The sequence below is a fragment of the Oncorhynchus clarkii genome, unplaced genomic scaffold (genome assembly GCF_045791955.1).
Source record: "Oncorhynchus clarkii lewisi isolate Uvic-CL-2024 unplaced genomic scaffold, UVic_Ocla_1.0 unplaced_contig_6320_pilon_pilon, whole genome shotgun sequence".
Lineage (NCBI taxonomy): Eukaryota > Metazoa > Chordata > Actinopteri > Salmoniformes > Salmonidae > Oncorhynchus > Oncorhynchus clarkii.
Genome location: NW_027261141.1, coordinates 402,501 through 429,000, shown reverse-complemented (window position 1 = coordinate 429,000; position 26,500 = coordinate 402,501). Strand labels below are relative to the sequence as shown.

At 43.3% G+C, this 26,500-nt stretch overlaps 1 protein-coding gene across 1 annotated transcript in view; it reads left to right on the top strand.

The window, feature by feature from the left end:
- The window catches only part of LOC139405210 (CUB and sushi domain-containing protein 3-like), a gene marked incomplete at its 3' end in the record, with an annotated part of 429,588 nt that overhangs the window by 17,025 nt on the left and 386,063 nt on the right, over window positions 1-26,500 (top strand). The window contains exon 2 of the mRNA XM_071147639.1: window positions 2,182-2,404. Coding sequence (XP_071003740.1) covers window positions 2,182-2,404 — 223 coding nt within the window. The remainder of the gene's footprint in view (window positions 1-2,181; window positions 2,405-26,500) is intronic.

Sequence of the window (26,500 nt, the reverse complement as noted above, 5' to 3'; positions counted from 1 at the left end):
TTCCAAATCATGTCCAATCAAGTGAATTTACCACAGGTGGACTCCAATTGAGTTGTAGAAACATCTCAAGGATGATCAATGGAAACAGGATGCTCCTGATAGCAAAGGGTCTGAAAAAATTATGTAAATAAGGTATTTACGTTTTTTTATCAATGCATTTGCAAAAATGTATAAAAAAAACAGTTTTCGCTTTGTCATTATGGGACATTGTGATGTCATTATGGTGTATTGTGATGTCATTATGGGGTATTGTGATGTCATTATGGGACATTGTGATGTCATTATGGGGTATTGTGATGTCATTATGGGGTATTGTGATGTCATTATGGGGTATTGTGATGTCATTATGGGATATTGTGATGTCATTATGGAATATTGTGATGTCATTATGGGGTATTGTGATGTCATTATGGGGTATTGTGATGTCATTATGGGGTATTGTGATGTCATTATGGGGTATTGTTTCTAGATTGATGAGGCAAAAAAAAATGCAATCCATTTTAGAATAAGGCTGTAACCTAACAAAATGTGTAAAAAGTGGAAGGGGGTCTGAATGCTTTTCCAAATGCACAGTAGAGGAAACAGGGTGCCAGTTGGTACCCAACCAGACTGGAATCTCAAGGGAGAAGACAGTCGAATCTGTCTTCTGGTCAACACAATGGAAACCTAAACATAATTGACCTGTTAATTAAGATGGACGGTAAATTACTCCTGCAGGGGAAAGGCAGTGAAGGGGGATAAACCATGCATCATAATTACACTTGGATTTTTATTAATAGACAATTTGCAGAGTTGCCTTTCAATAAAACAGCTAAGCTTTGGCTTGTCCTTGTCATAGTCAAAGTGTGTAGTGTGTGTGTGTGTGTGTGTGTGTGTGTGTGTGTATGTGACTGTGTGTGTGTGTGTGTGTGTGTGTGTGTGTGTATGTGACTGTGTGTGTGTGTGTGTGTTGTGTGTACTGTATATGTGTGTGTTTTTGTGTGTATGTGACTGTGTGTGTGCATTAAAAATCTCCTAATTAATGGAAATGACATTTTTCCACCACAAAGCCCAACCCAAATAATCAAAGTATTTGTAGTCTGACCAGTGTAGTCTGACCAGTGTAGTCTGACCAGTGTAGTCTGACTAGTGTGGTCTAACCAGTGTAGTCTGACCAGTGTAGTCTAACCAGTGTAGTCTGTCCAGTGTAGTCTGACCAGTGTAGTCTGACCAGTGTAGTCTGACCAGTGTAGTCTGGCCAGCATGGTCTGACCAGTGTAGTCTGACCAGTGTAGTCTGACCAGTGTAGTCTGACCAGTGTGGTCTGACCAGTGTAGTCTGACCAGCGTGGTCTGACCAGTGTAGTCTGACCAGTGTAGTCTGACCAGTGTGGTCTGACCAGTGTGGTCTGACCAGTGTAGTCTGACCAGTGTAGTCTGACCAGTGTAGTCTGACCAGTGTAGTCTGACCAGTGTCTGACCCATCCTGTCAAGGTAGTGATTTTTTGCCAGCCTGCCTGCAGATAGTAGGAGAGAAGAGGGAAGACTGGTGCTTGTATTAGGAATACCCTGAGTAGGTAGTGGGTAGGGTGGGGAAGGTACAGACCAGGAGAGTGGGTCGTTTTGTAGGGTGGGGAAGGTACAGACCAAGAGAGTGGGTAGTGGGTGGGCTGGGGAAGGTACAGACCAGGAGAGTGGGTAGTGGGTAGGCAGGGGAAGGTACAGACCAGGAGAGTGGGTAGTGGGTAAGCAGGGGAAGGTACAGACCAGGAGAGTGGGTAGTGGGTAGGCAGGGGAAGGTACAGACCAGGAGAGTGGGTAGTGGGTAGGCAGGGGAAGGTACAGACCAGGAGAGTGGGTAGTGGGTAGGCAGGGGAAGGTACAGACCAGGAGAGTGGGTAGTGGGTAGGCAGGGGAAGGTACAGACCAGGAGAGTGGGTAGTGGGTAGTGTGGGGAAAGTGCAGAACAGCTGGAGATACCAATTTACCAGACTTGTTGTTGGTCTCAAAACACCAGTGTTACTGTGAAGGGGATTGTGGGAAATGCTACAGTGTATTGGATGAAAGTGTATTGGATAAAGTAGTTGAGCGTTGAGCGTTCAAAATGTGTTTCCTGTTTGTGTGGAGTGTTGAAGAAACGATGTTTTGAGTGTAAAAAACAAGTGTCTGATCTCATGGTTTTTCTGTTTTCTTGTCTTTCCAGGGTTCATAAATACATGTGGAGGGACGTTAAAAGGCCAGAACGGAACCATAGAAAGCCCGGGTTTCCCGTACGGATATCCCAACGGTGCCAACTGTACCTGGGTCATCGTAGCGGAACAAATGAACAGGATTCACATCGTTTTTCAATCTTTCGCCGTGGAAGAGGAGTACGATTTTTTATCTTTGTATGATGGACACCCGCATCCGGCACACTTCAGGACGAGGTGAGAAACAACCGATCTCTCTCTCTGGGGAAAGAAGGCCTTGAAATATGTTGAAATAAGTCTGTTTGACGGGGGGGGGGGGGGGGGGGGGGGGGAGAGAGAGAGAGAGAGAGAGAGGGAGGGAGGGAGAGAGAGAGAGAGAGAGAGAGAGAGAGAGAGAGAGACAGAGAGAGCAGAGAGAGGGAGGGAGAGAGAGAGAGAGAGAGAGAGAGAGAGAGAGAGAGAGAGAGCAGAGGGAGGGAGGGAGGGAGGGAGGGAGGGAGGGAGGGAGGGAGGGAGGGAGAGAGAGAGAGAGAGAAGGTGACGGATAATAGCGAGAGAGATACTGTAAATAGCACGAGGAGGGAGCTTCAATGGTGCTGTGCTAAAGTTCATCTTTCATATTTTTTTCCCCACAACAATGAATGTCTTGTTTGTGTCAGTGTGGTGACAGAAAGAGAGCAGTTTCATGGAGGGACTGTATTGTTGGGAGATGTATAGTCAGAACCACTGTTTTATAGAGGGACTGTATTGTTGGGAGATCTATAGTCAGAACCACTGTTTCATAGAGGGACTGTATTGTTGGGAGATCTATAGTCAGAACAACTGTTTCATAGAGGGACTGTATTGTTGGGAGATGTATAGTCAGAACCACTGTTTCATAGAGGGACTGTATTGTTGGGAGATTTCTGGTCAGAACCACTGTTTCATAGAGGGACTGTATTGTTGGGAGATCTATAGTCAGAACCACTGTTTCATACAGGGACTGTATTGTTGTGAGATCTATAGTCAGAACCACTGTTTCATAGAGGGACTGTATTGTTGGGAGATCTATAGTCAGAACAACTGTTTCATAGAGGGACTGTATTGTTGGGAGATGTATAGTCAGAACCACTGTTTCATAGAGGGACTGTATTGTTGGGAGATTTCTGGTCAGAACCACTGTTTCATAGAGGGACTGTATTGTTGGGAGATCTATAGTCAGAACCACTGTTTCATACAGGGACTGTATTGTTGTGAGATCTATAGTCAGAACCACTGTTTCATAGAGGGACTGTATTGTTGGGAGATCTATAGTCAGAACCACTGTTTCATAGAGGGACTGTATTGTTGGGAGATCTATAGTCAGAACCACTGTTTCATAGAGGGACTGTATTGTTGGGAGATCTATAGTCAGAACCACTGTTTCATAGAGGGACTGTATTGTTGGGAGATCTATAGTCAGAACCACTGTTTCATAGAGGGACTGTATTGTTGGGAGATGTACAGTCAGAACCACTGTTTCATAGAGGGACTGTATTGTTGGGAGATCCATAGTCAGAACCACTGTTTCATAGAGGGACTGTATTGTTGGGAGATCTATAGTCAGAACCACTGTTTCATAGAGGGACTGTATTGTTGGGAGATCTATAGTCAGAACCACTGTTTAATAGAGGGACTGTATTGTTGGGAGATCTATAGTCAGAACCACTGTTTCATAGAGGGACTGTATTGTTGGGAGATCTATAGTCAGATCCACTGTTTCATAGAGGGACTGTATTGTTGGGAGATCTATAGTCAGAACCACTGTTTCATAGAGGGACTGTATTGTTGGGAGATCTATAGTCAGAACCACTGTTTCATAGAGGGACTGTATTGTTGGGAGATCTATAGTCAGAACCACTGTTTCATAGAGGGACTGTATTGTTGGGATATTTCTGGTCAGAACCACTGTTTCATAGAGGGACTGTATTGTTGGGAGATCTATAGTCAGAACCACTGTTTCATAGAGGGACTGTATTGTTGGGAGATCTATAGTCAGAACCACTGTTTCATAGAGGGACTGTATTGTTGGGAGATCTATAGTCAGAACCACTGTTTCATAGAGGGACTGTATTGTTGGGAGATGTATAGTCAGAACCACTGTTTCATAGAGGGAATGTATTGTTGGGAGATTTCTGGTCAGAACCACTGTTTCATAGAGGGACTGTATTGTTGGGAGATCTATAGTCAGAACCACTGTTTCATACAGGGACTGTATTGTTGGGAGATCTATAGTCAGAACCACTGTTTCATAGAGGGACTGTATTGTTGGGAGATCTATAGTCAGAACCACTGTTTCATAGAGGGACTGTATTGTTGGGAGATCTATAGTCAGAACCACTGTTTCATAGAGGGACTGTATTGTTGGGAGATCTATAGTCAGAACCACTGTTTCATAGAGGGACTGTATTGTTGGCAGATCTATAGTCAGAACCACTGTTTCATAGAGGGACTGTATTGTTGGGAGATCTATGGTCAGAACCACTGTTTCATAGAGGGACTGTATTGTTGGGAGATCTATAGTCAGAACCACTGTTTCATAGAGGGACTGTATTGTTGGGAGATCTATAGTCAGAACCACTGTTTCATAGAGGGACTGTATTGTTGGGAGATCTATAGTCAGAACCACTGTTTCATAGAGGGACTGTATTGTTGGGAGATTTATAGTCAGAACCACTGTTTCATAGAGGGACTGTATTGTTGGGAGATCTATAGTCAGAACCACTGTTTCATAGAGGGACTGTATTGTTGGGATTTCTATAGTCAGAACCACTGTTTCATGGAGGGACTGTATTGTTGGGAGATCTATAGTCAGAACCACTGTTTCATAGAGGGACTGTATTGTTGGGAGATCTATAGTCAGAACCACTGTTTCATAGAGGGACTGTATTGTTGGGAGATCTATAGTCAGAACCACTGTTTCATAGAGGGACTGTATTGTTGGGAGATCTATAGTCAGAACCACTGTTTCATTGAGGGACTGTATTGATGGGAGATTTACAGTCAGAACCACTGTTTCATAGAGGGACTGTATTGTTGGGAGATCTATAGTCAGAACCACTGCTTCATAGAGGGACTGTATTGTTGGGAGATCTATAGTCAGAACCACTGTTTCATAGAGGGACTGTATTGTTGGGAGATTTACAGTCAGAACCACTGTTTCATAGAGGGACTGTATTGTTGGGAGATTTACAGTCAGATCCACTGTTTCATAGAGGGACTGTATTTTTGGGAGATCTATAGTCAGAACCACTGTTTCATAGAGGGACTGTATTGTTGGGAGATCTATAGTCATAACCACTGTTTCATAGAGGGACTGTATTGTTGGCAGATCTATAGTCAGAACCACTGTTTCATAGAGGGACTGTATTGTTGGGAGATTTCTGGTCAGAACCACTGTTTCATAGAGGGACTGTATTGTTGGGAGATCTATAGTCAGAACCACTGTTTCATAGAGGGACTGTATTGTTGGGAGATCTATAGTCAGAACCACTGTTTCATAGAGGGACTGTATTGTTGGGAGATCTATAGTCAGAACCACTGTTTCACAGAGGGACTGTATTGTTGGCAGATCTATAGTCAGAACCACTGTTTCATAGAAGTACTGTATTGTTGGGAGATCTATAGTCAGAACCACTTTTTCATAGAGGGACTGTATTGTTGGGAGATCTATAGTCAGAACCACTGTTTCATAGAGGGACTGTATTGTTGGGAGATCTATAGTCAGAACCACTGTTTCATAGAGGGACTGTATTGTTGGGAGATTTACAGTCAGAACCACTGTTTCATAGAGGGACTGTATTGTTGGGAGATTTACAGTCAGAACCACTGTTTCATAGAGGGACTGTATTGTTGGGAGATCTATAGTCAGAACCACTGTTTCATAGAGGGACTGTATTGTTGGGAGATCTATAGTCAGAACCACTGTTTCATAGAGGGACTGTATTGTTGGGAGATCTATAGTCAGAACCACTGTTTCATAGAGGGACTGTATTGTTGGGAGATCTATAGTCAGAACCACTGTTTCATAGAGGGACTGTATTGTTGGGAGATTTCTGGTCAGAACCACTGTTTCATAGAGGGACTGTATTGTTGGGAGATCTATAGTCAGAACCACTGTTTCATAGAGGGACTGTATTGTTGGGAGATCTATAGTCAGAACCACTGTTTCATAGAGGGACTGTATTGTTGGGAGATCTATAGTCAGAACCACTGTTTCATAGAGGGACTGTATTGTTGGGAGATCTATAGTCAGAACCACTGTTTCATAGAGGGACTGTATTGTTGGGAGATCTATAGTCAGAACCACTGTTTCATAGAGGGACTGTATTGTTGGGAGATCTATAGTCAGAACCACTGTTTCATAGAGGGACTGTAGTGTTGGGAGATTTCTGGTCAGAACCACTGTTTCATAGAGGGACTGTATTGTTGGGAGATCTATAGTCAGAACCACTGTTTCATAGAGGGACTGTATTGTTGGGAGATCTATAGTCAGAACCACTGTTTCATAGAGGGACTGTATTGTTGGGAGATCTATAGTCAGAACCACTGTTTCATAGAGGGACTGTATTGTTGGGAGATCTATAGTCAGAACCACTGTTTCATAGAGGGACTGTATTGTTGGGAGATCTATAGTCAGAACCACTGTTTCATAGAGGGACTGTATTGTTGGGAGATTTCTGGTCAGAACCACTGTTTCATAGAGGGACTGTATTGTTGGGAGATCTATAGTCAGAACCACTGTTTCATAGAGGGACTGTATTGTTGGGAGATCTATAGTCAGAACCACTGTTTCATAGAGGGACTGTATTGTTGGGAGATCTATAGTCAGAACCACTGTTTCATAGAGGGACTGTATTGTTGGGAGATCTATAGTCAGAACCACTGTTTCATAGAGGGACTGTATTGTTGGGAGATCTATAGTCAGAACCACTGTTTCATAGAGGGACTGTATTGTTGGGAGATCTATAGTCAGAACCACTGTTTCATAGAGGGAGTGTATTGTTGGGAGATCTATAGTCAGAACCACTGTTTCATAGAGGGAGTGTATTGTTGGGAGATCTATAGTCAGAACCACTGTTTCATAGAGGGAGTGTATTGTTGGGAGATCTATAGTCAGAACCACTGTTTCATAGAGGGACTGTATTGTTGGTAGATCTATAGTCAGAACCACTGTTTCATAGAGGGACTGTATTGTTGGGAGATCTATAGTCAGAACCACTGTTTCATAGAGGGACTGTATTGTTGGGAGATCTATAGTCAGAACCACTGTTTCATAGAGGGACTGTATTGTTGGGAGATCTATAGTCAGAACCACTGTTTCATAGAGGGACTGTATTGTTGGGAGATCTATAGTCAGAACCACTGTTTCATAGAGGGACTGTATTGTTGGGAGATCTATAGTCAGAACCACTGTTTCATAGAGGGAGTGTATTGTTGGGAGATCTATAGTCAGAACCACTGTTTCTTAGAGGGAGTGTATTGTTGGGAGATCTATAGTCAGAACCACTGTTTCATAGAGGGAGTGTATTGTTGGGAGATCTATAGTCAGAACCACTGTTTCATAGAGGGACTGTATTGTTGGGAGATCTATAGTCAGAACCACTGTTTCATAGAGGGACTGTATTGTTGTGAGATTTCTGGTCAGAACCACTGTTTCATGAAGGTGGGGCGGCAGGGTAGCCTAGTGGTTAAAGTGTTGAACTAGAAACTGAAAGGTTGCTGGATCGAATCCCCGAGCTGACAAGGTAAACATCTGTCGTTCTGCCCCTGAACAGGCAGTTAACCCACTGTTCCTAGACCAGTTAACCCCCTGTTCCTAGACCAGTTAACCCATTGTTCCTAGACCAGTTAACCCCCTGTTCCTAGACCAGTTAACCCCCTGTTCCTAGACCAGTTAACCCACTGTTCCTAGACCAGTTAACCCACTGTTCCTAGACCAGTTAACCCACTGTTCCTAGACCAGTTAACCCACTGTTCCTAGACCAGTTAACCCCCTGTTCCTAGACCAGTTAACCCACTGTTCCTAGACCAGTTTACCCACTGTTCCTAGACCAGTTTACCCACTGTTCCTAGACCAGTTAATCCACTGTTCCTAGACCAGTTAACCCACTGTTCCTAGACCAGTTAACCCACTGTTCCTAGACCAGTTAACCCACTGTTCCTAGACCAGTTAACCCACTGTTCCTAGACCAGTTAACCCACTGTTCCTAGACCAGTTAACCCACTGTTCCTAGACCAGTTAATCCACTGTTCCTAGACCAGTTAACCCACTGTTCCTAGACCAGTTAACCCACTGTTCCTAGACCAGTTAACCCACTGTTCCTAGACCAGTTAACCCACTGTTCCTAGACCAGTTAACCCACTGTTCCTAGACCAGTTAATCCACTGTTCCTAGACCAGTTAACCCACTGTTCCTAGACCAGTTAACCCCCTGTTCCTAGACCAGTTAACCCCCTGTTCCTAGACCAGTTAACCCCCTGTTCCTAGACCAGTTAACCCACTGTTCCTAGACCAGTTAACCCACTGTTCCTAGACCAGTTAACCCACTGTTCCTAGACCAGTTAACCCCCTGTTCCTAGACCAGTTAACCCACTGTTCCTAGACCAGTTAACCCACTGTTCCTAGACCAGTTAACCCACTGTTCCTAGACCAGTTAATCCACTGTTCCTAGACCAGTTAACCCACTGTTCCTAGACCAGTTAACCCACTGTTCCTAGACCAGTTAACCCACTGTTCCTAGACCAGTTAACCCACTGTTCCTAGACCAGTTAACCCACTGTTCCTAGACCAGTTAACCCACTGTTCCTAGACCAGTTAATCCACTGTTCCTAGACCAGTTAACCCACTGTTCCTAGACCAGTTAACCCACTGTTCCTAGACCAGTTAACCCACTGTTCCTAGGCCAGTTAACTCACAGTTCCTAGACCAGTTAACCCACTGTTCCTAGACCAGTTAACCCACTGTTCCTAGACCAGTTAACCCACTGTTCCTAGACCAGTTAACCCCCTGTTCCTAGACCAGTTAACCCACTGTTCCTAGACCAATTAACCCACTGTTCCTAGACCAGTTAACCCACTGTTCCTAGACCAGTTAACCCACTGTTCCTAGACCAGTTAACTCACAGTTCCTAGGCCGTCATTGTAAATAAGAATTTGTTCTTAACTGACTTGCCTAGTTAATTAAAGGTAAAATAATTAATATCTATAGTCTAGATTTCTAGTCAGAACCGGTAAAATCTGATTAGACACTTCTATTACCAAGCCTGCTATGAGGTGTTATTGTGGCAGAGATCTCATAGTGTCTGATACCAAGCCTGCTATGAGGTGTTATTGTGGAAGAGATCTCATAGTGTCTGATGAGATACTTCTATTACCAAGCCTGCTATGAGGTGTTATTGTGGAAGAGATCTCATAGTGTCTGATGAGATACTTCTATTACCAAGCCTGCTATGAGGTGTTATTGTGGAAGAGATCTCATAGTGTCTGATGAGATACTTCTATTACCAAGCCTGCTATGAGGTGTTATTGTGGAAGAGATCTCATAGTGTCTGATCTGATACTTCTATTACCAAGCCTGCTATGAGGTGTTATTGTGGAAGAGATCTCATAGTGTCTGATGAGATACTTCTATTACCAAGCCTGCTATGAGGTGTTATTGTGGAAGAGATCTCATAGTGTCTGATGAGATACTTCTATTACCAAGCCTGCTATGAGGTGTTATTGTGGAAGAGATCTCATAGTGTCTGATTAGACCCTTCTATTACCAAGCCTGCTATGAGGTGTTATTGTGGCAGAGATCTCATAGTGAAACACTCCAGAAGAATGGCACAGAGGAACAAAAAGCCCTCTCATTTATTTCCAACATGCCTGGAGTTCTCTGAAATCAGACACAGGTCAGACCCTAACGACAGCATCATTTCAGAGAAGAAGAACGGAAGCAAAAGGAAGTATTCAAGACATAAACAATCTAACGAGCTTTCTGGGAGATTATTTTAGACTGTTGTCTCTGTCTTGTTAACAGTATAATGACTGTTAGTCTGTTGTCTCCATCTTGTTAACAGTATAATGACTGTTGGTCTGTTGTCTCTGTCTTGTTATCAGTATAATGACTGTTAGTCTGTTGTCTCTGTCTTGTTAACAGTATAATGACTGTTAGTCCGTTGTCACTGTCTTGTTACCAGTATAATGACTGTTAGTCTGTTGTTCCTGTCTTGTTAACAGACTGTTAGTCTGTTGTCTCTGTCTTGTTAACAGTATAATGACTGTTAGTCCGTTGTCACTGTCTTGTTACCAGTATAATGACTGTTAGTCTGTTGTTCCTGTCTTGTTAACAGACTGTTAGTCTGTTGTCTCTGTCTTGTTACCAGTATAATGACTGTTAGTCTGTTGTCTCTGTCTTGTTAACAGTATAATGACTGTTAGTCTGTTGTCTCTGTCTTGTTAACAGTATAATGACTGTTAGTCTGTTGTCTCTGTCTTGTTAACAGTATAATGACTGTTAGTTTGTTGTCTCCATCATTTGTTTATCAGTATAATGACTGTTAGTTTGTTGTCTCCATCATTTGTTTAGATGCCGTCTCCTATCGTTATGCCCTCTAGCAAGGCACTTCACCCCTACGTCTGGCATTAGTATCTTAGATGCCGTCTCCTATCGTTATGCCCTCTAGCATGGCACTTCGCCCCTACATCTGGCATTAGTATCTTAGATGCCGTCTCCTATCGTTATGCCCTCTAGCAAGGCACTTCACCCCTACATCTGGCATTAGTATCTTAGATGCCGTCTCCTATCGTTATGCCCTCTAGCAAGGCACTTCACCCCTACGTCTGGCATTAGTATCTTAGATGCCGTCTCCTATCGTTATGCCCTCTAGCATGGCACTTCGCCCCTACATCTGGCATTAGTATCTTAGATGCCGTCTCCTATCGTTATGCCCTCTAGCAAGGCACCTCACCCCTACATCTGGCATTAGTATCTTAGATGCCGTCTCCTATCGTCATGCCCTCTAGCAAGGCACTTAACCCCTACGTCTGGCATTAGTATCTTAGATGCCGTCTCCTATCGTTATGCCCTCTAGCAAGGCACTTCAACCCTACATCTGGCATTAGTATCTTAGATGCCGTCTCCTATCGTTATGCCCTCTAGCAAGGCACTTCACCCCTACATCTGGCATTAGTATCTTAGATGCCGTCTCCTATCGGCATGCCCTCTAGCAAGGCACTTCACCCCTACATCTGGCATTAGTATCTTAGATGCCGTCTCCTATCGTCATGCCCTCTAGCAAGGCACTTCACCCCTACATCTGGCATTAGTATCTTAGATGCCGTCTCCTATCGTTATGCCCTCTAGCAAGGCACTTCACCCCTACATCTGGCATTAGTATCTTAGATGCCGTCTCCTATCGTTATGCCCTCTAGCAAGGCACTTCACCCCTACGTCTGGCATTAGTATCTTAGATGCCGTCTCCTATCGTTATGCCCTCTAGCAAGGCACTTCACCCCTACATCTGGCATTAGTATCTTAGATGCCGTCTCCTATCGTTATGCCCTCTAGCAAGGCACTTCACCCCCACATCTGGCATTAGTATCTTAGATGCCGTCTCCTATCGTTATGCCCTCTAGCAAGGCACTTCACCCCTACATCTGGCATTAGTATCTTAGATGCCGTCTCCTATCGTTATGCCCTCTAGCAAGGCACTTAACCCCTACATCTGGCATTAGTATCTTAGATGCCGTCTCCTATCGTTATGCCCTCTAGCAAGGCACTTCACCCCTACATCTGGCATTAGTATCTTAGATGCCGTCTCCTATCGTTATGCCCTCTAGCAAGGCACTTAACCCCTACATCTGGCATTAGTATCTTAGATGCCGTCTCCTATCGTTATGCCCTCTAGCAAGGCACTTCACCCCTACATCTGGCATTAGTATCTTAGATGCCGTCTCCTATCGTTATGCCCTCTAGCAAGGCACTTAACCCCTACATCTGGCATTAGTATGTTAGATGCCGTCTCCTATCGTTATGCCCTCTAGCAAGGCACTTCACCCCTACATCTGGCATTAGTATCTTAGATGCCGTCTCCTATCGTTATGCCCTCTAGCAAGGCACTTCACCCCCACATCTGGCATTAGTATCTTAGATGCCGTCTCCTATCGTTATGCCCTCTAGCAAGGCACTTCACCCCTACATCTGGCATTAGTATCTTAGATGCCGTCTCCTATCGTTATGCCCTCTAGCAAGGCACTTAACCCCTACATCTGGCATTAGTATCTTAGATGCCGTCTCCTATCGTTATGCCCTCTAGCAAGGCACTTCACCCCTACATCTGGCATTAGTATCTTAGATGCCGTCTCCTATCGTTATGCCCTCTAGCAAGGCACTTCACCCCTACATCTGGCATTAGTATCTTAGATGCCGTCTCCTATCGTTATGCCCTCTAGCAAGGCACTTCACCCCTACATCTGGCATTAGTATCTTAGATGCCGTCTCCTATCGTTATGCCCTCTAGCAAGGCACTTCACCCCTACATCTGGCATTAGTATCTTAGATGCCGTCTCCTATCGTTATGCCCTCTAGCAAGGCACTTCACCCCCACATCTGGCATTAGTATCTTAGATGCCGTCTCCTATCGTTATGCCCTCTAGCAAGGCACTTCACCCCTACATCTGGCATTAGTATCTTAGATGCCGTCTCCTATCGTTATGCCCTCTAGCAAGGCACTTAACCCCTACATCTGGCATTAGTATCTTAGATGCCGTCTCCTATCGTTATGCCCTCTAGCAAGGCACTTCACCCCTACATCTGGCATTAGTATCTTAGATGCCGTCTCCTATCGTTATGCCCTCTAGCAAGGCACTTAACCCCTACATCTGGCATTAGTATCTTAGATGCCGTCTCCTATCGTTATGCCTTCTAGCAAGGCACTTCACCCCTACATCTGGCATTAGTATCTTAGATGCCGTCTCCTATCGTTATGCCCTCTAGCAAGGCACTTAACCCCTACATCTGGCATTAGTATCTTAGATGCCGTCTCCTATCGTTATGCCCTCTAGCAAGGCACTTCACCCCCACATCTGGCATTAGTATCTTAGATGCCGTCTCCTATCGTTATGCCCTCTAGCAAGGCACTTCACCCCTACATCTGGCATTAGTATCTTAGATGCCGTCTCCTATCGTTATGCCCTCTAGCAAGGCACTTAACCCCTACATCTGGCATTAGTATCTTAGATGCCGTCTCCTATCGTTATGCCCTCTAGCAAGGCACTTCACCCCTACATCTGGCATTAGTATCTTAGATGCCGTCTCCTATCGTTATGCCCTCTAGCAAGGCACTTAACCCCTACATCTGGCATTAGTATCTTAGATGCCGTCTCCTATCGTTATGCCCTCTAGCAAGGCACTTCACCCCTACATCTGGCATTAGTATCTTAGATGCCGTCTCCTATCGTTATGCCCTCTAGCAAGGCACTTAACCCCTACATCTGGCATTAGTATCTTAGATGCCGTCTCCTATCGTTATGCCCTCTAGCAAGGCACTTCACCCCCACATCTGGCATTAGTATCTTAGATGCCGTCTCCTATCGTTATGCCCTCTAGCAAGGCACTTCACCCCTACATCTGGCATTAGTATCTTAGATGCCGTCTCCTATCGTTATGCCCTCTAGCAAGGCACTTAACCCCTACATCTGGCATTAGTATCTTAGATGCCGTCTCCTATCGTTATGCCCTCTAGCAAGGCACTTCACCCCTACATCTGGCATTAGTATCTTAGATGCCGTCTCCTATCGTTATGCCCTCTAGCAAGGCACTTAACCCCTACATCTGGCATTAGTATCTTAGATGCCGTCTCCTATCGTTATGCCCTCTAGCAAGGCACTTCACCCCTACATCTGGCATTAGTATCTTAGATGCCGTCTCCTATCGTTATGCCCTCTAGCAAGGCACTTAACCCCTACATCTGGCATTAGTATCTTAGATGCCGTCTCCTATCGTTATGCCCTCTAGCAAGGCACTTCACCCTTACATCTGGCATTAGTATCTTAGATGCCGTCTCCTATCGTTATGCCCTCTAGCAAGGCACTTAACCCCTACATCTGGCATTAGTATCTTAGATGCCGTCTCCTATCGTTATGCCCTCTAGCAAGGCACTTCACCCCTACATCTGGCATTAGTATCTTAGGTGCCGTCTCCTATCGTTATGCCCTCTAGCAAGGCACTTAACCCCTACATCTGGCATTAGTATCTTAGATGCCGTCTCCTATCATTATGCCCTCTAGCAAGGCACTTCACCCCTACATCTGGCATTAGTATCTTAGATGCCGTCTCCTATCGTTATGCCCTCTAGCAAGGCACTTAACCCCTACATCTGGCATTAGTATCTTAGATGCCGTCTCCTATCGTTATGCCCTCTAGCAAGGCACTTCACCCCTACATCTGGCATTAGTATCTTAGATGCCGTCTCCTATCGTTATGCCCTCTAGCAAGGCACTTAACCCCTACGTCTGGCATTAGTATCTTAGATGCCGTCTCCTATCGTTATGCCCTCTAGCAAGGCACTTAACCCCTACGTCTGGCATTAGTATCTTAGATGCCGTCTCCTATCGTTATGCCCTCTAGCAAGGCACTTAACCCCTACATCTGGCATTAGTATGTTAGATGCCGTCTCCTATCGTTATGCCCTCTAGCAAGGCACTTAACCCCTACATCTGGCATTAGTATCTTAGATGCCGTCTCCTATCGTTATGCCCTCTAGCAAGGCACTTCACCCCTACATCTGGCATTAGTATCTTAGATGCCGTCTCCTATCGTCATGCCCTCTAGCAAGGCACTTAACCCCTACATCTGGCATTAGTATCTTAGATGCCGTCTCCTATCGTTATGCCCTCTAGCAAGGCACTTAACCCCTACATCTGGCATTAGTATCTTAGATGCCGTCTCCTATCGTTATGCCCTCTAGCAAGGCACTTAACCCCTACATCTGGCATTAGTATCTTAGATGCCGTCTCCTATCGTTATGCCCTCTAGCAAGGCACTTCACCCCTACATCTGGCATTAGTATCTTAGATGCCGTCTCCTATCGTCATGCCCTCTAGCAAGGCACTTCACCCCTACATCTGGCATTAGTATCTTAGATGCCGTCTCCTATCGTCATGCCCTCTAGCAAGGCACTTAACCCCTACGTCTGGCATTAGTATCTTAGATGCCGTCTCCTATCGTCATGCCCTCTAGCAAGGCACTTAACCCCTACATCTGGCATTAGTATCTTAGATGCCGTCTCCTATCGTTATGGCCTCTAGCAAGGCACTTCACCCCTACATCTGGCATTAGTATCTTAGATGCCGTCTCCTATCGTTATTGCCTCTAGCAAGGCACTTAACCCCTACGTCTGGCATTAGTATCTTAGATGCCGTCTCCTATCGTTATGCCCTCTAGCAAGGCACTTCACCCCTACATCTGGCATTAGTATCTTAGATGCCGTCTCCTATCGTTATGCCCTCTAGCAAGGCACTTCACCCCTACATCTGGCATTAGTATCTTAGATGCCGTCTCCTATCGTTATGCCCTCTAGCAAGGCACTTCACCCCTACATCTGGCATTAGTATCTTAGATGCCGTCTCCTATCGTCATGCCCTCTAGCAAGGCACTTAACCCCTACATCTGGCATTAGTATCTTAGATGCCGTCTCCTATCGTTATGCCCTCTAGCAAGGCACTTCACCCCTACATCTGGCATTAGTATCTTAGATGCCGTCTCCTATCGTTATGCCCTCTAGCAAGGCACTTCACCCCTACATCTGGCATTAGTATCTTAGATGCCGTCTCCTATCGTTATGCCCTCTAGCAAGGCACTTCACCCCTACATCTGGCATTAGTATCGTAGAATGCCGTCTCCTATCGTTATGGCCTCTAGCAAGGCACTTAACCCCTACATCTGGCATTAGTATCTTAGATGCCGTCTCCTATCGTTATGGCCTCTAGCAAGGCACTTAACCCCTACATCTGGCATTAGTATCTTAGATGCCGTCTCCTATCGTTATGGCCTCTAGCAAGGCACTTAACCCCTACGTCTGGCATTAGTATCTTAGATGCCGTCTCCTATCGTTATGCCCTCTAGCAAGGCACTTCACCCCTACATCTGGCATTAGTATCTTAGATGCCGTCTCCTATCGTTATGCCCTCTAGCAAGGCACTTAACCCCTACGTCTGGCATTAGTATCTTAGATGCCGTCTCCTATCGTTATGCCCTCTAGCAAGGCACTTCACCCCTACATCTGGCATTAGTATCTTAGATGCCGTCTCCTATCGTTATGCCCTCTAGCAAGGCACTTCACCCCTACATCTGGCATTAGTATCTTAGATGCCGTCTCCTATCGTCATGCCCTCTAGCAAGGCACCTAACCCCTACATCTGGCATTAGTATCTTAGATGCCGTCTCCTATCGTTATGGCCTCTAGCAAGGCACTTAACCCCTACGTCTGGCATTAGTATCTTAGATGCCGTCTCCTATTGTTATGCCCTCTAGCAAGGCACTTAACCCCTACGTCTGGCATTAGTATCTTAGATGCCGTCTCCTATCGTTATGCCCTCTAGCAAGGCACTTAACCCCTACGTCTGGCATTAGTATCTTAGATGCCGTCTCCTATCGTTATGCCCTCTAGCAAGGCACTTCACCCCTACATCTGGCATTAGTATCTTAGATGCCGTCTCCTATCGTTATGCCCTCTAGCAAGGCACTTCACCCCTACATCTGGCATTAGTATCTTAGATGCCGTCTCCTATCGTTATGCCCTCTAGCAAGGCACTTCACCCCTACATCTGGCATTAGTATCTTAGATGCCGTCTCCTATCGTTATGCCCTCTAGCAAGGCACTCCACCCCTCCGTCTGCTGCAGACCGAGCTGCTCCACGACTGGTCTAACTTCTGAATAGAAAATAGATTTACGTTAGTTCACATCTTTGGTTAGAATCTCCAGGTGCTTTTGCTCATCTCATCGTCAAGGAGAAGGGGTAACTATTTTGTGAATGCAGGCAGCAACATTTGCACACTGATAGGACTTCTGCATTCTCCTAGACTTAGAACTAATCGTGCTCGTCAACGACAGGGGGAAAACAGCGAGACTAAAATATTGGAGACAAAATAAATGGTCTGCTATTGATGGATTCCTCTAGATCCGTCCTTAATCTCTAAATAGCAACATTGTTCTGTGTGTCTTAGTCACACTCTTTTTATAGAGTGACTGTTGAAGGGTTCAGTCCCAAATGGCACACTATGCCCTATATAGTGCACTACTTTAGACCAGAACCCTATGGAACCCTATTCCCTATATAGTACACTACTTTAGACCAGAGGCCAATGGAACCCTATTCCCTATATAGTGCACTAGGGCTCTGGGTAAATTGTAGTGCACTGTATAGGGAATAGGGGGCCCATTTGGGACGCTGACCCAGGATTTCTTTGTGACAGCGCTGTAGTGTGAGTTGTGCCAGATAATGATAATTACAGTACATAACAGAAGGCTTACTGAGCCTCAGGCAGCTAGAAACTTACCAACCCACATTCAACCTACATACAGACACACAGGTATGTTACTACTGTAATTACTGAGCCTCAGGCAGCTAGAAACTTACCAACCCACATTCAACCTACATACAGACACACAGGTATGTTACTACTGTAATTACTGAGCCTCAGGCAGCTAGAAACTTACCAACCCACATTCAACCTACATACAGACACACAGGTATGTTACTACTGTAATTAGTGAACACACAGACACACAGGTATGTTACTACTGTAATTAGTGAACACACAGACACACAGGTATGTTACTACTGTAATTAGTGAACATACAGACACACAGGTATGTTACTACTGTAATTAGTGAGCATACAGACAGGTATGTTACTACTGTAATTAGTGAGCATACAGACAGGTATGTTACTACTGTAATTAGTGAACATACAGACACACAGGTATGTTACTACTGTACTTAGTGAGCATACAGAGAGTGTATGATACTACTGTAATTAGTGAACATACAGACACACAGGTATGTTACTACTGTAATTAGTGAACACATAGACACACAGGTATGTTGCTACTGTAATTCGTGAGCATATAGACACAAAGTTATGTTACTACTGTAATTAGTGAACATACAGACAGGTATGTTACTACTGTAATTAGTGAGCATACAGACACACAGGTATGTTATTACTGTACTTAGTGAGCATACAGAGAGAGTATGATACTACTGTAATTAGTGAACATACAGACACACAGGTATGTTACTACTGTAATTAGTGAACACATAGACACACAGTTATGTTGCTACTGTAATTAGTGAACACATAGACACACAGGTATGTTGCTACTGTAATTCGTGAGCATATAGACACAAAGTTATGTTACTACTGTAATTAGTGAACACAGGTATGTTACTACTGTAATTAGTGAGCAAACAGACACACAGGTATGTTACTACTATACTTAGTGAGCATACAGAGAGTGTATGATACTACTGTAATTAGTGAACATACAGACACACAGGTATGTTACTACTGTAATTAGTGAACACATAGACACACAGGTATGTTACTACTATACTTAGTGAGCATGCAGAGAGTGTATGATACTACTATAATTAGTGAACATACAGACACACAGGTATGTTACTACTGTAATTAGTGAGCATACAGACACACAGGTATGTTACTACTGTAATTAGTGAGCATACAGAGAGTGTATGATACTGCTGTAATTAGTGAACATATAAATAGGTATTGATATGATGTGTGATGTAGTAAAAGATGTAGTAAAATAGGGAGGTTGATATGATATGGCTACCAGTGATGTAGTAAAATAGGGAGGTTTATTTATTTTTATTTATTTTACCTTTATTTAACTAGGCAAGTCAGTTAAGAACAAATTCTTATTTTCAATGACGGCCTAGGAACAGTGGGTTAACTGCCTGTTCAGGGGCAGCTCGGGGGTTTGAACTTGCAACCTTCCGGTTACTAGTCCAACGCTCTAACCACTAGGCTACCCTGCCACCCCTAGGTTGAGATTGATATGATATGGCTATCAGTGATGTAGTAAAATAGGGAGGTTGATATGATATGTCTACCAGTGATGTAGTAAAATAGGGAGGTTGATATGATATGTCTACCAGTGATGTAGTAAAATAGGGAGGTTGATATGATATGGCTACCAGTGATGTAGTAAAATAGGGAGGTTGATATGATATGTCTACCAGTGATGTAGTAAAATAGGGAGGTTGATATGATATGGCTACCAGTGATGTAGTACAATAGGGAGGTTGATATGATATGGCTACCAGTGATGTAGTAAAATAGGGAGATTGATATGATATGGCTACCAGTGATGTAGTAAAATAGGGATGTTGATATGATATGGCTACCAATAGGGAGATTGATATGATATGGCTACCAGTGATGTAGTAAAATAGGGAGGTTGATATGATATGGCTATCAGTGATGTAGTAAAATAGGGAGGTTGATATGATATGGCTACCAGTGATGTAGTAAAATAGGGAGGTTGATATGATATGTCTACCAGTGATGTAGTAAAATAGGGAGGTTGATATGATATGGCTATCAGTGATGTAGTAAAATAGGGAGGTTGATATGATATGGCTATCAGTGATGTAGTAAAATAGGGAGATTGATATGATATGGCTACCAGTGATGTAGTAAAATAGGGAGATTGATATGATATGGCTACCAGTGATGTAGTAAAATAGGGAGGTTGATATGATATGGCTACCAATAGGGAGATTGATATGATATGGCTACCAGTGATGTAGTAAAATAGGGAGGTTGATATGATATGGCTATCAGTGATGTAGTAAAATAGGGAGGTTGATATGATATGGCTACCAGTGATGTAGTAAAATAGGGAGGTTGATATGATATGGCTACCAGTGATGTAGTAAAATAGGGAGGTTGATATGATATGGCTATCAGTGATGTAGTAAAATAGGGAGGTTGATATGATATGGCTATCAGTGATGTAGTAAAATAGGGAGGTTGATATGATATGGCTACCAGTGATGTAGTAAAATAGGGAGGTTGATATGATATGTCTACCAATAGGGAGGTTGATATGATATGTCTACCAGTGATGTAGTAAAATAGGGAGGTTGATATGATATGGCTACCAGTGATGTAGTAAAATAGGGAGGTTGATATATGGCTACCAATAGGGGGGTTGATATGATATGGCTACCAGTGATGTTGTAAAATAGGGAGGTTGATATGATATGGCTACCAGTGATGTAGTAAAATAGGGAGGTTGATATGATATGGCTACCAGTGATGTAGTAAAATAGGGAGATTGATATGATATGGCTACCAGTGATGTAGTAAAATAGGGAGGTTGATATGATATGGCTACCAGTGATGTAGTAAAATAGGGAGGTTGATATGATATGGCTACCAGTGATGTAGTAAAATAGGGAGGTTGATATGATATGGCTACCAGTGATGTAGTAAAATAGGGAGGTTGATATGATATGGCTACCAGTGATGTAGTAAAATAGGGAGGTTGAGATGATATGGCTATCAGTGATGTAGTAAAATAGGGAGTTTCCTGGTGACAGAAGTAATGCTCTATATGTTCAAAAGGTTGATAATCACTCACATAAAATAAAAAAATACTTATTACCTTGTTGTTTAGTTAATGTCCCTGTTCATGATAGACAATTTCTCTCTGTTTCACGTTATCTGTCTACAGTAGTTAGGGAGTAATCACTCTGTTTCACGTTACCTGTCTACAGTAGTTAGGGAGAAATCACTCTGTTTGAAGTAACCTGTCTACAGTAGGGGGTAATCACTCTGTTTGATGTAACCTGTCTACAGTAGGGAGAAATCACTCTGTTTGAAGTAAACTGTCTACAGTAGGGAGTAATCACTCTGTTTGATGTAACCTGTCTACAGTAGTTAGGGAGTAATCACTCTGTTTGAAGTCACCTGTCTACAGTAGGGAGTAATCACTCTGTTTCACGTTACCTGTCTACAGTAGTTAGGGAGTAATCACTCTGTTTCACGTTACCTGTCTACAGTAGTTAGGGAGTAATCACTCTGTTTCACGTTACCTGTCTACAGTAGTTAGGGAGTAATCACTCTGTTTGAAGTCACCTGTCTACAGTAGTTAGGGAGTAATCACTCTGTTTCACGTTACCTGTCTACAGTAGTTAGGGAGTAATCTCCCTGTTTCACGTAACCTGTCTACAGTAGTTAGGGAGTAATCACTCTGTTTGAAGTAACCTGTCTACAGTAGGGAGTAATCACTCTCTTTCACGTTACCTGTCTACAGTAGTTAGGGAGTAATCTCTCTGTTTCACGTAACCTGTCTACAGTAGTTAGGGAGTAATCACTCTCTTTCACGTTACCTGTCTACAGTAGTTAGGGAGTAATCTCCCTGTTTCACGTAACCTGTCTACAGTAGTTAGGGAGTAATCACTCTGTTTCACGTAACCTGTCTACAGTAGTTAGGGAGTAATCACTCTGTTTCACGTTACCTGTCTACAGTAGTTAGGGAGTAATCACTCTGTTTCACGTTACCTGTCTACAGTAGTTAGGGAGTAATCACTCTGTTTCACGTTACCTGTCTACAGTAGTTAGGGAGTAATCACTCTGTTTCACGTAACCTGTCTACAGTAGTTAGGGAGTAATCACTCTGTTTCACGTTACCTGTCTACAGTAGTTAGGGAGTAATCACTCTGTTTCACGTAACCTGTCTACAGTAGTTAGGGAGTAATCACTCTGTTTGAAGTAACCTGTCTACAGTAGTTAGGGAGTAATCACTCTGTTTCACGTAACCTGTCTACAGTAGTTAGGGAGTAATCACTCTGTTTCACGTTACCTGTCTACAGTAGTTAGGGAGTAATCACTCTGTTTCACGTTACCTGTCTACAGTAGTTAGGGAGTAATCACTCTGTTTCACGTTACCTGTCTACAGTAGTTAGGGAGTAATCACTCTGTTTCACGTAACCTGTCTACAGTAGTTAGGGAGTAATCACTCTGTTTCACGTTACCTGTCTACAGTAGTTAGGGAGTAATCACTCTGTTTCACGTAACCTGTCTACAGTAGTTAGGGAGTAATCACTCTGTTTCACGTTACCTGTCTACAGTAGTTAGGGAGTAATCACTCTGTTTGAAGTAACCTGTCTACAGTAGTTAGGGAGTAATCACTCTGTTTCACGTTACCTGTCTACAGTAGTTAGGGAGTAATCACTCTGTTTCACGTTACCTGTCTACAGTAGTTAGGGAGTAATCACTCTGTTTCACGTTACCTGTCTACAGTAGTTAGGGAGTAATCCCTCTGTTTCACGTTACCTGTCTACAGTAGGGAGTAATCACTCTGTTTCACGTTACCTGTCTACAGTAGTTAGGGAGTAATCTCCCTGTTTCACGTTACCTGTCTACAGTAGTTAGGGAGTAATCACTCTCTTTCACGTTACCTGTCTACAGTAGTTAGGGAGTAATCTCCCTGTTTCACGTTACCTGTCTACAGTAGTTAGGGAGTAATCACTCTGTTTCACGTTACCTGTCTACAGTAGTTAGGGAGTAATCACTCTGTTTCACGTTACCTGTCTACAGTAGTTAGGGAGTAATCCCTCTGTTTCACGTTACCTGTCTACAGTAGGGAGTAATCACTCTGTTTCACGTTACCTGTCTACAGTAGTTAGGGAGTAATCTCTCTGTTTCACGTTACCTGTCTACAGTAGTTAGGGAGTAATCTCCCTGTTTCACGTTACCTGTCTACAGTAGTTAGGGAGTAATCACTCTCTTTCACGTTACCTGTCTACAGTAGTTAGGGAGTAATCTCCCTGTTTCACGTTACCTGTCTACGTAGTTAGGGAGTAATCTCCCTGTTTCACGTTACCTGTCTACAGTAGTTAGGGAGTAATCACTCTGTTTCACTTTACCTGTCTACAGTAGTTAGGGAGTAATCACCCTGTTTCACGTTACCTGTCTACAGTAGGGAGTAATCACTCTGTTTCACGTTACCTGTCTACAGTAGGGAGTAATCACTCTGTTTCACGTTACCTGTCTACAGTAGTTAGGGAGTAATCACTCTGTTTCACGTTACCTGTCTACAGTAGTTAGGGAGTAATCACTCTGTTTGAAGTCACCTGTCTACAGTAGTTAGGGAGTAATCACTCTGTTTCACGTTACCTGTCTACAGTAGTTAGGGAGTAATCACCCTGTTTCACGTTACCTGTCTACAGTAGGGAGTAATCACTCTGTTTCACGTTACCTGTCTACAGTAGGGAGTAATCACTCTGTTTCACGTTACCTGTCTACAGTAGTTAGGGAGTAATCACTCTGTTTCACGTTACCTGTCTACAGTAGTTAGGGAGTAATCACTCTGTTTGAAGTCACCTGTCTACAGTAGTTAGGGAGTAATCACTCTGTTTCACGTTACCTGTCTACAGTAGTTAGGGAGTAATCACTCTGTTTCACGTTACCTTTCTACAGTAGTTAGGGAGTAATCTCCCTGTTTCACGTTACCTGTCTACAGTAGTTAGGGAGTAATCACTCTGTTTCACGTTACCTGTCTACAGTAGTTAGGGAGTAATCACTCTGTTTCACGTTACCTGTCTACAGTAGTTAGGGAGTAATCTCCCTGTTTCACGTTACCTGTCTACAGTAGTTAGGGAGTAATCACTCTGTTTGAAGTAACCTGTCTACAATAGGGAGTAATCACTCTGTTTCACGTTACCTGTCTACAGTAGGGAGTAATCACTCTGTTTCACGTTACCTGTCTACAGTAGGGAGTAATCACTCTGTTTCACGTTACCTGTCTACAGTAGTTAGGGAGTAATCACTCTGTTTCACGTTACCTGTCTACAGTAGTTAGGGAGTAATCACTCTGTTTCACGTTACCTGTCTACAGTAGTTAGGGAGTAATCACTCTGTTTCACGTTACCTGTCTACAGTAGTTAGGGAGTAATCACTCTGTTTCACGTTACCTGTCTACAGTAGTTAGGGAGTAATCACTCTGTTTCACGTTACCTGTCTACAGTAGTTAGGGAGTAATCACTCTGTTTCACGTAACCTGTCTACAGTAGTTAGGGAGTAATCACTCTGTTTCACGTTACCTGTCTACAGTAGTTAGGGAGTAATCACTCTGTTTCACGTAACCTGTCTACAGTAGTTAGGGAGTAATCACTCTGTTTCACGTTACCTGTCTACAGTAGTTAGGGAGTAATCACTCTGTTTCACGTAACCTGTCTACAGTAGTTAGGGAGTAATCACTCTGTTTCACGTAACCTGTCTACAGTAGGGAGTAATCACTCTGTTCCACGTTACCTGTCTACAGTAGTTAGGGAGTAATCACTCTGTTTCATGTTACCTGTCTACAGTAGTTAGGGAGTAATCACTCTGTTTGAAGTAACCTGTCTACAGTAGGGAGTAATCACTCTCTTTCACGTTACCTGTCTACAGTAGTTAGGGAGTAATCTCTCTGTTTCACGTTACCTGTCTACAGTAGTTAGGGAGTAATCTATAATACAGTCTCATTCTATTGAATCCAACTTTTTTGCAGTTTTTACGTGCCGACTTTTTACGTGCCCCCAGCCGATTGAGTGTTTGCAACCATCACTGCAATTAAGTTGTACTTAGAGGTATTAGTAAATTTAGTCCACATATAAACAACAGCATTAATAATTGTATTTATAAATTAGAAAGTGATTCCCCACTTAGCTCTACAGAACAGTAAAGTAATTTAAGACTGTCGCTGCAAGTAGCCATTTATTGGCATCTATCGTGTAACAGCGTTAGAAATCTTATTGCATCAGAAAAACCTTGGAAATAGATGACGTTAAAGAAATCAATGTCTCTACTGGCTTTACGGAAGTGAACAAGACATTTCCTTGGAGGACAGAGGAAGTAAGAAGAAAAAGCTTCTTTGTTGATAAAAAACGACATGTGTCAGCCTATGGCCTTCATCAGGTTGTATTTCTATTGTCTTTACAGTTAAAACGACATGTGTCAGCCTATGGCCTTCATCAGGTTGTCTATCTATTGTCTTTACAGTTAAAACGACATGTGTCAGCCTATGGCCTTCATCAGGTTGTCTATCTATTGTCTTTACAGTTAAAACGACATGTGTCAGCCTATGGCCTTCATCAGGTGGTTTTTCTATTGTCTTTACAGTTAAAACGACATGTGTCAGCCTATGGCCTTCATCAGGTTGTCTATCTATTGTCTTTACAGTTAAAACGACATGTGTCAGCCTATGGCCTTCATCAGGTTGTCTATCTATTGTCTTTACAGTTAAAACGACATGTGTCAGCCTATGGCCTTCATCAGGTTGTATTTCTATTGTCTTTACAGTTAAAACGACATGTGTCAGCCTATGGCCTTCATCAGGTTGTCTATCTATTGTCTTTACAGTTAAAACGACATGTGTCAGCCTATGGCCTTCATCAGGTGGTTTTTCTATTGTCTTTACAGTTAAAACGACATGTGTCAGCCTATGGCCTTCATCAGGTGGTCTTTCTATTGTCTTTACAGTTAAAACGACATGTGTCAGCCTATGGCCTTCATCAGGTTGTATTTCTATTGTCTTTACAGTTAAAACGACATGTGTCAGCCTATGGCCTTCATCAGGTTGTCTATCTATTGTCTTTACAGTTAAAACGACATGTGTCAGCCTATGGCCTTCATCAGGTTGTCTATCTATTGTCTTTACAGTTAAAACGACATGTGTCAGCCTATGGCCTTCATCAGGTTGTATTTCTATTGTCTTTACAGTTAAAACGACATGTGTCAGCCTATGGCCTTCATCAGGTGGTATTTCTATTGTCTTTACAGTTAAAACGACATGTGTCAGCCTATGGCCTTCATCAGGTTGTTTTTCTATTGTCTTTACAGTTAAAACGACATGTGTCAGCCTATGGCCTTCATCAGGTTGTTTTTCTATTGTCTTTACAGTTAAAACGACATGTGTCAGCCTATGGCCTTCATCAGGTTGTTTTTCTATTGTCTTTACAGTTAAAACGACATGTGTCAGCCTATGGCCTTCATCAGGTTGTATTTCTATTGTCTTTACAGTTAAAACGACATGTGTCAGCCTATGGCCTTCATCAGGTGTTTTTTCTATTGTCTTTACAGTTAAAACGACATGTGTCAGCCTATGGCCTTCATCAGGTTGTCTATCTATTGTCTTTACAGTTAAAACGACATGTGTCAGCCTATGGCCTTCATCAGGTTGTCTATCTATTGTCTTTACAGTTAAAACGACATGTGTCAGCCTATGGCCTTCATCAGGTTGTCTTTCTATTGTCTT